This window comes from Gopherus flavomarginatus, chromosome 1, assembly GCF_025201925.1.
Source record: "Gopherus flavomarginatus isolate rGopFla2 chromosome 1, rGopFla2.mat.asm, whole genome shotgun sequence".
NCBI lineage: Eukaryota > Metazoa > Chordata > Testudines > Testudinidae > Gopherus > Gopherus flavomarginatus.
In genome coordinates this window covers 83,879,331-83,891,938 of record NC_066617.1, presented here as the reverse complement: position 1 = coordinate 83,891,938, position 12,608 = coordinate 83,879,331, and the positions used below count along the sequence as shown (strand labels likewise).

The following is a 12,608-nucleotide window of genomic DNA, read 5'->3' as shown; positions in this document are numbered from 1 at the left end:
GCCTAAGTATCTGTTTCTTGGTAACTAAGTTTCCCAATGTTTGAAAGCTAAGCTTACTGGCTGTCATCCAAAACACATTAAGGGACGCAAGGAAACTGCCTGCATCACAGATTGGCATGCAAGATTATGGAGCAGACAAAGAGTGTTTTTGGCAACAGTGTTTTTGTGGAGGACAGTGTAATATTTTGTATTAGTATCCCCATAGAAAATTAAGCTGAGTAAAAACATTGTATTGTAATATATTTAATGAAAAATTACTAGACTATTGAAAATTCTCTCTATTTCAAGATAAACTCGATCTTGGGCATGATGTATTATAATAGTAAATCTTACATGCCACTAGAGACACATACACTATACTGCGGGGCACAGGTACAATTCTGTATATCACTAAGTGCTGCAGTAACAGATTGGCTGGTGCTGCCTGTTGCTGCTGCATCTGTCAAGGAGAGCAGAAAGTGTAGCATGCCGCAGCAGTTCTACTGAGGCAGCATGATGTGAACCTGGAAGTGCAGAAGAGCACACTGATTATCCTGAGATCCTGAACTATGTGTAGAAGACGAATGGTGCAACACGGTGTTATTGCACTGACAGAGCGATGTGTCGCTATGATGCCCATTATGGGGAAAGGGTGAGGGGTGTCTGTATCTGCATAGATGTAGAGAAGCTAATTGTAGCAATAAAGAGGGAAAGGTATTCCACAATAAAATGTCATTTTCTATTTCCACTTAACTATTTGTAGACTATTGTAGTGCATTGACTTGAATTTCGTTACTCCTGATTTACTGCAAGTGTAACTGAGAGGAGACTAAGCCCCATAATCGCCCGGTTCATTGAGGTAACAGTATCTTCCTCACTACATGCAGCTAGTGGATTCTGGCAAGTTCCACTCCAACGTCACATTGACAAACCATTCAAAATACACTGCTTTTGTCCTCTCCCGTTAACCCTCCTAAGCACCTCAGAAATCTTCCAAAGGAAAATGAGTGAGATTCGACAAGGATGGAGGGAACAGTTTGTGGATGTGAAGTTTATGGGAAGTCGGAGGAAGACTGCTAGATAAGACTAAAACAACTACTGTAGGCAACAGAGCCTTCTGAACTAAAATTAGATACAGATTAGTTGTACCCCTCCCACTCTTAAATTTGTGACATTAGCGGACTAATTCCCATCACCACACACAAAAACATTAAGTATATTTGTGTTACGTGTTAACTATTTTAGATATCACACAAAAATACTATGGATATAAAAATAACGTGTGAAATGTTTACATTTGTTTGTTTACAGAAAGCATGTGAGTACCATAACAAAATTACACAGCTTAATGAATACTTCTGTAATCCTGCTATTTGTCAGAGTTCTAAATAAATCTTATTATTTCATAATTAATTATTTAAATTAGTTTTGTTACCCTTATCTGCACTCCCCATCCATGTTAAAATATACCAAAATAAAAGCAGTCACAGTTGCTGTGGAAGTGTGTATTTGCTTTTGAAATCCACATTAACAGAGGATTTAATGTTACATGTGTTTACTGAATACAGTGGAATTGGAAAAGGGGTCTATCAAATAAGCATCTTCATCTTCCATATTTTTTAACTCTTCAAGGCTGATTATAATTTCCTGAGTTAGAAATTACTTCAGTATAAGTAATTCACATTTTCTGCAGTAAGCATTGTCTACAGCAGGGTTTCTTAGATGACTGGGGATGCCCTGGAAGTGGGTCACAAGGGGTACTCACTAGGTTGCATCCTTTTCTTGAGAAAATAAAAAAATTGTAAAATCCCACAATTGTTAAGGCTCATCAGGAGCGGAGGCAAGAAGGAGCTTGCTCCTTCCTGCTGATTCTGTAGCTGTCCTGCTCCTGCCTTGCCACCTCCCTACTCTTACCCAGACTTACTGCAGCTTCTGCCTCTCCTTTCCTACATCTCGCTATACAAAGGCATGGTTCTGCGCTGATGTAGAGAAGCAGTGCTTCAGGAGGCTGTGAACGCTTGAAGTTGTCCTGTGTTTGCTGGTGAATGTGAGTGGATGAGAAGATGGGAGAAGCCCCATCAAGCACCTGCCACACACCCAGTGTGCCAAACAACTTGCAACTTATTGCTATGATCCTAGTCTTTCAATCATTTGTTGCCTGCGTAGACTCTGGAGAATTTTATGTTTTGCTGCAAGGAACTTTGGTGGTTTTGGGATCCTGGGAAGGAGAAATGGTTGAGGATCTCCGGTCTACATAATACTGTGAACACAGTTCAACCAGTGGCGTGGAGCAGTGCTTGAAGGGCAGGAGTTAGGGTGTCAAATATGGCTCCTTCTCCACAGAATACACAGTCTTGGGTGCAGATTCTAAACTGGTTAAACCAGTGGTTCCCACTGCAGTGTTCCAAAGTCCCTCGCTTTGTTTTTTGGACTGAGACTGGGTTTCTTACCCTTTTCTGCTTTGGGTTAAACAGATTACCTATCCACCACACCCATCCCATTTGGCAGGAAAAGCTGTGCACATGAGCGCTAACGGCAACAAAACTTATGTCTCTCAGGGCTGTGTGGTTTTTTTCACACCCTTGAATAACATAAGTTTTTTGCCAACATAAGTGCTAGTGTAGATGTGGCCTTTGTTTGAACACTATAAAATTTTGTAATGTAGAACAGCGGCTCTCTCTATTTGTTTTGTTGCTATTTTTATCTGGATTCTTTTGTCTTGCCAGGTGGTTGCTACCTCCTTTCTTATAAGTAATTTATTACTAAGCAGCAACAGCTTCTCTATAGTTAGAGTTGGAACCACGCTATCACTACAAGCTAGACTTTTGGAAAATGTCCAAGCTTTCCAGTGTATGTTTTAAAAAAAAAACTTTGGTGTTCCCCTAATTTTTTTCCCCTTATGAAATTGCTACATATTAACCAGCATAACTCACATGTTATATTGTGAAACGGAAGTCTGCTGCACTTTGGACCTTTAGCCAAGTCTCTAAGTTACTGTGCACTAGTTAAAAATGCAGATGCTTTATAGCATGAGAGCAGTCAAATTACCCATTCATGAAATTTGCTCTGAACTAATCTCTCGTCGTCCAGTTTCAACCTCTCCCTTTTTCCTGGGATTATATACATTTTCACTATTCAGTGGGCTTCAGAATAAGGAAATAAATGAGTACATCCCTATTCCTAAAATAAAAATAAGGTGAGGCCAACTAACCATGCATAACAGAAAGCAAGGGAGGAGGCAATGTTGAAAGTGGTTTTCCTTGATTATAGATTTGTCGTTTCAGAATATTTTTCTGGCAAAAAATTGTAGTTAGGAAAATCTTTTTTCCAGACAGTTAGTGGTATGTATTCATGCTTCTCCTGGCATACACACCTGTCATTTATTCCTGTGGCATCCCTTCCACTATGAAATTGTCAGCAGGTACCACGTAGCTTACAAAGCAGGGAAGTGGAGATTTTGCAAGTAGTGCAGGTGATTTGTCACACATCTTCAGTTAATTTTGACTTTAATAGAATATGTATAGCTAAATCCCATGCCCTGCTTTGAAAATATCACCCTCAGACTGTTTGTGGAAATCTGTACATTTTTCCAATATAAATTGAAATATACTGTACTAGTAACTTTATGCCTGTTTAAATGTGAAGCTGGAAGCACTGTTTATAAATTTGTGAAGTTCACAGTGGCTCATGTTCTGCTATCCTTGATTGATGCTGGCAGGCCAGATGCCAACTTTTGTCAAGACTGAAAAACTTGGCTAAGAACTAACAAACTCATAGCTGGAGACCAGACCAGTTCACCTATTGTGAGCAAAATTAACATACAGGTATTTGTTGTATAAGAATGTATTTAGTGTTTAGACTGTGAAATGCTTGTAAGTTTCTGCATGCATTAATCTCACTTGAAATGTCTGTATTCCATGCTATGAGAAAATATGTAAGTTTTGCTTTATAATTTTGAAAACCCAGGCATGGGAATCGTCTTCCCCCCATCCTCACCCATCCAGAAGCGCTGTCAAAATCAGATGGGCCTGAGGTTAAAATCTCAGTATAATGGATGGGTTAATGGCCTTATCTCTGTAGAGAAATTCTACATGTAAGGAAGCTCATTCTATGGATTTGGAAGCTGAGTGAAGAAAATAAAACAAACTCATAGGAAAATTTTCCATCTTTTTTGGCTGTTTGAACTCTGACAGGGCCAGACACTCAGCTGAGGCAGAGATCCCCAGGGGTTACCCTAGGTCTGCCCTTTGAATTGATAAATACAACTCTGTCACTCTTAGGATTTAGATGGTAACTCATTTGTGTGTATATGTTTGCTTGCTTTAATTTGTAACTAACGCTTATTCCTTTTTTCCTGCTTAATAAACCTTTAGATTGGCTACAGACGTTGTCTTTGGTGTAAGAGCTAGGGTACCAATTGATCTGGGGGTAAGTGACAGGTCTCTTAGGACTGGGAGCAACCTGACCATTGTATGATTTTGGTGTAAGTGACCGTTTATTCACTAAATCTAGTTTGTCTGGGTGGCAAGATAAACTGGAGAGTCTAAGGGGTCTGTCTGTGACTCCATGGTAAGACTGTTATAGTGATCCAGGAGTTCACCTTTCTTACTGGCTTGGTGAAATCTAATTATAGAACACATCACCAGTTTGGGGTCTCTGACCTGTTTTCTGATGGTCTGCCCTGAGGTAAGCATTCACAGTTGTGAGGCACTCCAAACAGCGTGACAGTTCACAGTGGCTCATGTTATGCCATCCTTGATTTAACAGAACTGCTATTGATGAAACCAGAATGTTGGCTCCAGATGAAGAATGAATAACACAAATATTCTTTAGCTCTCTAGTCTATGCAGTCATGTGTGTGCGCACGCACGCACTTGCATATGCACATGCACATGTGATATCAGTATGTACATATAAATAATCAAAGTATTTTGATAACTTGTTCAAAGCAGCAATAGTTTAGCAGCTTCTCAGCAGCTGTAGGATGGCATTAAGTTTAAACATCCCAGATCACCTACAATAGGAAATAAATGAACAAGAAAACTTCCATTTTGATATTTCAAAATCCACAAAGCATATGTATTTTATAAAAGTTACAGATGAACCACAACTTTCTATCTGATTACTTACATTAGATATATAGCTATATTTTAACTGTTGCATATGAGTAAGTTTATTTTTGTTCTCAAAATTTATGTATGGCCTACACCTTTAAGGTATTACCATATGAAGTACAGTAACTAAGAAAAAACCTCGAAGTCCAGTTTGTTGTCTAATATGTGGTACTACTTTTATTGGACCTTCTAATTGGTTCAGATCTGTTTGGCACTTGAGATAGCAAAACACCTTTCTATATAAAGATTCAATTACTTCCCTGCTCATTAGACATGTGAGGTCAAATTCTGCCCTTAGTACACTGATATGACTCATTGCTATACAGTATGTACAGAACAGAATTTGGTGCACTGAGCAAGTGAGTAAATAAAACAATGCTTCAGCAGTCTGCATTTCCAAAGAACGTGTTTGGAAACAGCCCTGAATCTTACAGCTTGTCTACATAGAGATTATTTCTTATTAGCTATTCTTTGTCTTAAATCTGTTAAGCTAATTCAGTTTACAGCACTCTTATTCCAGGAAAAGGCGTATCCATGCATGGAGTTAAGAATAATTAATTCTGAAGTCACACTCTACCTTAATCGTGATTAATTTTCATTTGTAAAGCTCTTGGTACCTGCAATGGGAGTTACACTATTGCAGTAGAATTGGCCCTTTTACTTTGATAGTAGAATTGGTGCATTTTGAAGCCAAATGCCACCTATTGCCTGTTTGCGGATTGTCATGTGGATGGCGAATAAAGAAAACTCTGGCTGACTCTATAGTAAGTTTAGTATCCAGGTTGTTTACTGGCTTGTTGAAGATGTTGCATCTAATCTTCACATATGAAAGCCACTATTGCCAAAACACTTGATTCTATCACGTTAGAATCTGTTCAAGATACTGTTGCACAAAAATCTGTTTATGGCACTTAAAGCAATAATTTTTGTCTATTTTTCCATGCTAAATGCTCACTTCTCAATTAACGTGTTCATAGTTTTTTTCCTTTTTGAAACTGGTTAGTATTATCCATATTTTCTGCGCTTTATATGAACATATATGTAATTATTCAATACATATGACGGTGTATTATGTTTTGCTACATTTTGACTTCCATAAAGAGTGTTGTTTTCCACAGATTTCAGTTCTATGGCTAGTTATTACTGGAATTTATCTGTTGTAATAGAATATACGGTACATTTTAATGACCCAGGATGAAATTTAATGAAAATATCTGACTAGTCAGCAATAACCTAATTATGCTGCTAATTGTGTTAAACTGTTGACTATCACAATCAATCAAAGTTTTTGTTGGTATGTGTTCTTGAAGCACGAAAGCCACTATACTACCATAAAGAGCTACTGTCACCCTTGTTTTGTTTTTTTTTAAAGTATAAACAATGAGGCAAGTAGTCTTTTCTTCCCATCTTTATAGCCAAAATTATAGTTTCAAAATTATCTTGTTTTTCACATTACTGTCTGTATTCGGTATGATTTTGAATATGTTTATCAGATAAATATTCTCTTTTTATATAGACTTGGATTATCACTTGCTTTTATCTTCAACTGCTCCTTCTTAATCCTCTTGTCAAAGCCCAAAGTCCCTGTGGGAATCCAGTGACAGATGATGTAAATGACATTACAAAACTGGTAAGTGACTTTTTAAAAACCACTCTTCTTAAAATATTAAACAATGGAAGGCAGTAAGGACACCTAAGTTTTAAGGAGAGATTAAAGTAAATATTTTGATACCTTTTGGATAACTGACACCAGAATAGTGAACCAGATTGGTGACCAAAAGTGTTTACAACTGAAGGATGTTTGGACTACCTGAACTAAATTGTTGGTATTGGCCCAGTTTCTACAATATCCCTGTTCACTTAATTTAAAAAAAAACACCTTTACATTAGATGCTTTTGTTAGCAGGCTTAGCAGAGTTCAATAAGGATTCCCTCTTCACCCTTAGATTTGGTCCAGGTAACAATTGAAGCGGAATAGGGAAGAGTGATCGTGTAGGATAACTTATACTATCTTTTTGTATCAGTTTGTGTTCAATAAGACTTCATTCTTCAGGGTTGTCAGGCTGGCACCTACTTATTAGAATTAAATTCAATTAAACATAAAAAATGATTTCTTAACTGTTAATCACATGAGTGCAATGTTCAGCTAAGTATAGCTGTAAGGCCTTATCCTTGACTAGTTTCATCTGGTGCAGCTCCATTGGTGTAATTCATTGACTGGAACTATGCTGATTTCCAGCAGCTGAGGATCTGGTCCATAGCTCTTAAGTGTTCGGTAGTAAAAGGCAGTAAATATCCCTCAACAAGTCCTATCATTTAGAACTTCCCTTTAGTCCACATTATTGCTCTGATATGCTGAAATGGTTGCAAGATCATTTTTAAGGCTGCGTTAAAGACTTCAGTATGATGTTGCTTGCATGTAGTGCCAGCACATCTCAGATATCTTTATCTTGTTTGGGCAGTTCTCATATCCATCAGGCACATAGTGTATTCTCCTAACTCCTCAGTTTGTTTTCTGTGGTCCTTCTCAAAAACTTAATGTTTCACCGTAGTCCCCTTCAGCTTAATTCCAAAATATTTAAGTGTTTATTCAGGATAATAGCTTCTGTTTGAGGAATATTCTGCTTTGTTTCCTCAAATGTTGTAAAAGTAACGTTAAATAACAGTACCAGTTATGAGGGTTAGCTAAATAAAGGACAAACTATTTTGAAAGAAGATCACCACCAATTTTATGAATTGTCATATTTTCAGATGGAATAAATCTGTTAGCTCTTCCAATTTAACAGTATATGGCTTAAAACTGAATCAAGCATAAACGGAGGGAGCAATAAATTTGCATGCAATATGAGCATTCACACTGTTTTCCCGTGATAGCTCATCTTAAAAGGACACTTAGTTTAAAAAACTTCACTCCTATATGAATTTTATTACCTACCTCTGTTACAAGAGCTAGCACCTACGGACTAGACCCTGCAGGTGGAGCCATAGAGCAGACAACTGTGCCTTTGTGGTGAATAGAATTTAGGCCTGGGAATAATACAGAAACTAGAAGGGAAATGTTTTCTATTTTTTCCAGTTTGCTTACTTGTGTATTTTCTCCATTGTATGCTCAGTTTGTGTGGGTATTTCACATACAAGTCATCTCTATAAAACCACAAAAATGGGGAGCAGGACTTGGAGATACGCGTCGTACCTTAACCTACTTTGACTCTTTTTAAAAATTAGACCATTACAAGTTGACGGTGCCCTTTTCGGTAAACTGCACTGTTGACAGCTCGTCACTGGGAATGGCATATGGAGCTATGTATAATGGGGCTTAAACTGCAGTGGTTTTAGAGCCTAAGGTCTTGTCTACACTACCGGGGAAATTTGACCAAAGTTACACTATTCCAGCTATGTGAATAATGTAATCAGAGTCAACGTAGCTTAGTTTGACTTACTGTGGTGTCTTCACTGTGCTGTGTCAATGGGAGAGGCTCTCCCATCGACTTACCTTACTCTTCTTGGGGAGCTGGAGTATGGAGTCAACCAGAGAGAGCTCTGGCATCGATTTAGCGGAACTTCACTAGACCTGCTAAATTGACCCCCATTGCATCAATTGCAGCAGCATCTGTCTCTCCAGTAGTGAAGACAAGCCCGAAGTATCATGGGCCTTATTAGTAGTGTATTTACACACACACATACACAGACACACCTGTATACAAGGGTGGAGAGTAATTCATATTGAGCACTGATTGTTCAGACTAGAGCAATAGCAAAGTACAGTATTACACAGAATACTTCAAAACTGAATTGATTTGGCAGGGTTTTCAGGTTTCTATAATGAAATCATGGCTCCACTGAAGGCAATGAGAGTCATGCTACTGTCTTCAGTATGTCTGGATTACATGCTCTTCATAAATGCTATTCCTTTCCCCTCCAAAGAAACCTTTTAATGCTTAAATTCAAAGAGGGTATTGCCTTTATTTTGAAAATGATAGCAGTGTATTTGAAAACACAAGCTTTTATGTTTGACTTGTTGCATTTATTTTATATTCATTAACATTTTATGATCTAGAGATAGTGTATCATTAATGCATACAAATGTAGATACAGTACTCCAAAGAGTTAAGTGATCAAACATTCAGTTCCAACATCATTAAAATATATATAAAGCTTTTAACTGTAAGCATTTTGGCAACATTTATGCACTTCAAAGCAAAATATATGAATCAAAATGAAAAATGGCTCTGGTTATCACTGGTTGCAGGAGATTGAGTTACAAGGATCAATCATGTGTAAATTGGGAGCATAATAAAGTCTGTTATTATTTATTATTTTTATTGCTGAAGCACCTAGAAGCCCCAGATATGAGCCAGGGCCCCATTGTGCTAGAAGTCTACATAGTGAGTTTCAGTTCTGATGGCACAGATTTGCCTTATTTCCCCATTAGCCCCAAGGGACTTGTTTTAAAAGTTCCACATTATATACCTTAATTGTTCTTTTCCACTAAAAAAAATTGTAGATCCCGGGATGCCACAGGAGCTAATGCTAAATGCACAATTATATCTGTTTTGCCTTTAGTTACTTTGCTGTTTGTGTACAAGGGCCAAATTCTGCCTTTTAGTTACATTAAATGTAACTATCAGTAAGTGTATGCCCGTCCGGGCTCGGTCCTTGCCCCCCTAATCATTTCCCCCTATGTTCTACCTCTGGGTGCTCTTATCAACAATCATGGCTTTAACTCAGTTTGTCTTTATGCTGATAGCTCATCAGTACAGAGGTAGATTTGTAAATCCTCTTACATCATCCAATCTAGTATCTTGACCGGTCGTTCTCACCTCTCATCATGAATGTCCAGACATCAAATTAAACTCAATATGGCGAAAACTGAGTTCGTGATTTCTCCCGCCTGCCAAACCCTCTAGTCTCTTCCTTATTCTCACTCACTGTGGAGAACAATGCTAGTCATTCTGCCCATTGCTAGGGTGTCATCTTTGACTATGTCCTCTCACTGAATCCTTGTATTCAGGCCATAAATCTTGCCATTTTTCCCTAACATAGCACCTCTAAAATCTCTGGTTTTTTTCCCCTCTGTTCACACAGCCTAAGCTCTTATCCAAGCCCTTATTCAACACCTTGATTCCTGCAACCTCTTCTTTCCTGGCCTTAACTACTGCAATCTCTCTGCTCAAGTCTATTCAGAATTTTGCTGCTAAAATAATCTTGGCTTGATGTCCTGACCACATCAGCCCCCTCCTTGAGTCTCTCACCGGATTCACCTTCATCTCCAAATCAAATATACACTTCTTGGCTTTGCCTTTTAGAGCCCTTCATAACTTAACCCCACCCAGCCTAGTTGTTCTAATAACCTATTGTGATGTCAGTCCCTGCCGTGGCTCTGCCAGCGTTCTCACACTTTACCATCCACAAGTCAGTTTCTGACTTAATCATCTCCATGGTTTCTTTCATGCTGCCCCTTATGCATGATAAAAATGCCCTGTTAAAATCTAAACAAGCTCTTTTATCTTCCTTCTACTCTCGCCCAAGACTTATCTCTGCCATGATGACTACAAATGTACATCATGGCTAGGCAGGTGATGAACTATGACTATTCCTCTTCTCCTTCTTTCTTTTTCCTACTCCACACCTCTGCCTCAATTAGATGGAATACAAATGTAACTAATTAAGATGTGCCAGTTCTTCACTGGATTAATTTGCTTGTATGTTGCTTCCCCATCCCCTACAGTTCATAAACTTCTGTTAAATTCTAAACCCTTCTGGGCAGGGATTGCCTCTTTTCTGTGTTTGTAAAGAGACCAGCATAATGGGGACTTGGTCCCAAATGCGGTCGTTTGGCATTACCATTACATAAAAATTTAGTAGTAATAATTTGGAAGACAATAGAGTTTCTCAGGTGTAAAGAGAGTCAAAATGCATGTATAAAGCACCTTGAGCCTGGCTGTTGTTCTATAAAGCATTGTTCTAGTCTACTAAACCATATTTTATTCTATTAACAAAAATATAACATGCAGGTTGGATATCAGCATTTTAGTATTTATGCTATATGCCAGCACTCTATTATCAAAGTAAGGAATGAGGAACTTCCTGTAATCTCTGATTATGCGTAATGTTGGATTTATCACGTTTATTTTGAGTAATAGACTGAGGATCGCATTTTGCTGTCATAAAGTGATGCAACCACTGGATTTGCTGGATTTACGCTAGCATATCAGAGCAGAATTAACCCCCCCCCCCCCGCTTTTTTTTTTCAGTCTATAAATAATTGCATGGGAAACATTTACCAGAATTTAGGTCAGTGGGCATATATCGCCGTTGACTTCAGTGACAGCAGGCTCAAGTCAAAAGAGATAGTATTTCTTGTGATTTAGATATACTTTTGAAGTCGCTATAATCAAGTATTGCAACATGAAGAAATACTCTATAAAATGCTCCTAAAAGCACAGAATTTAAATGAGCGAAAGTGCTTCCTTTTTAGAGAAATCTTATCAACAGATTTTTTAAAGCTTTTTATTAAAGTTTTCTCTGAGATTTGAGTGACAATTTTAACATAATATTCAAAATTTAATCTGTGGGAGGAGAAATGAGTGTTAGAACCAGTTCAGTCAGCCCTTTTTCAAGGGCATTCGGAAGCCATAATTTCATTGCTATAGAAGTAATTTTTTTAGAGAGAATTCTTTCTGCACTGCCAATCATCTGGGCTTTTATTTTTTCTGTATCAAGACATCTTAAGGGAAATGCACTCTGTGGAGCAAATATTTCATGTTACAAAATATAATTGCAGCACCCATCAATAGTGGTTGTCAGTGTCACTGTTACTATGGTAATTTTTTTTTTCAATAGAATTTTCATCAAGGTCACTATACAGCACAAATAGAATTTATTTATGCAAATAAGATGCTCCTTCTGTTAGGAATATAAATCTTACATTTTCTTGTCTTATGTATTCTACTTATTTTAAAAGTTTTCCTTTAGACTGTTGGAGGCACAAGTAATATCTGACTTTTATAAGACTCCAACCATTTAAACAAGTGGCTTCAAACACCTCATCTATGGACTCTGTTTTTTCTATTTGACATACTTATGAGCCCTGCATGGAGTTTTCAGACTCTGCAGCATCTAAGATTTCATATTTTAAAAAATGTTTCCTAGGCCTGGTCGACGTAAGGCAGCTTACAGTGCTAGGTCAATGTAAGGCAGCTTACGTCGATCTAACAATGTCAGTGTACGCCCTACAGCCTTGCTCCAGCCAATGTAGGTGCCCTACTACACCAACATAATAACTCCACCTTCACAAGAGGCGCAGGGCTTATGTTGGTGCAGTTAGGGCAATGCAGTGTCCCTATAGACACTGTGTTACTTACATCTATTGGCTGTCATTTTCATCAATTTGGGGCTCTCCTAGAGCTGTGAAATTGACAAGAAAGCAGGCTGCCCTGCTGGGCTGCTGCCCTTTCTCCACCCCAAGCTGGGCTGCCACTCAGGATCCCAGCTCAGTCTGCCACCTGGACTCTC

At 38.2% G+C, this 12,608-nt stretch overlaps 1 protein-coding gene across 1 annotated transcript in view; it reads left to right on the top strand.

The window, feature by feature from the left end:
• Nucleotides 1-12,608, top strand: part of KITLG (KIT ligand) — an 83,289-nt gene that overhangs the window by 30,229 nt on the left and 40,452 nt on the right. Inside the window, exon 2 of the mRNA XM_050935852.1 lies at nucleotides 6,610-6,723. Within this exon, the coding sequence (XP_050791809.1) occupies nucleotides 6,610-6,723 (114 nt within the window). The remainder of the gene's footprint in view (nucleotides 1-6,609; nucleotides 6,724-12,608) is intronic.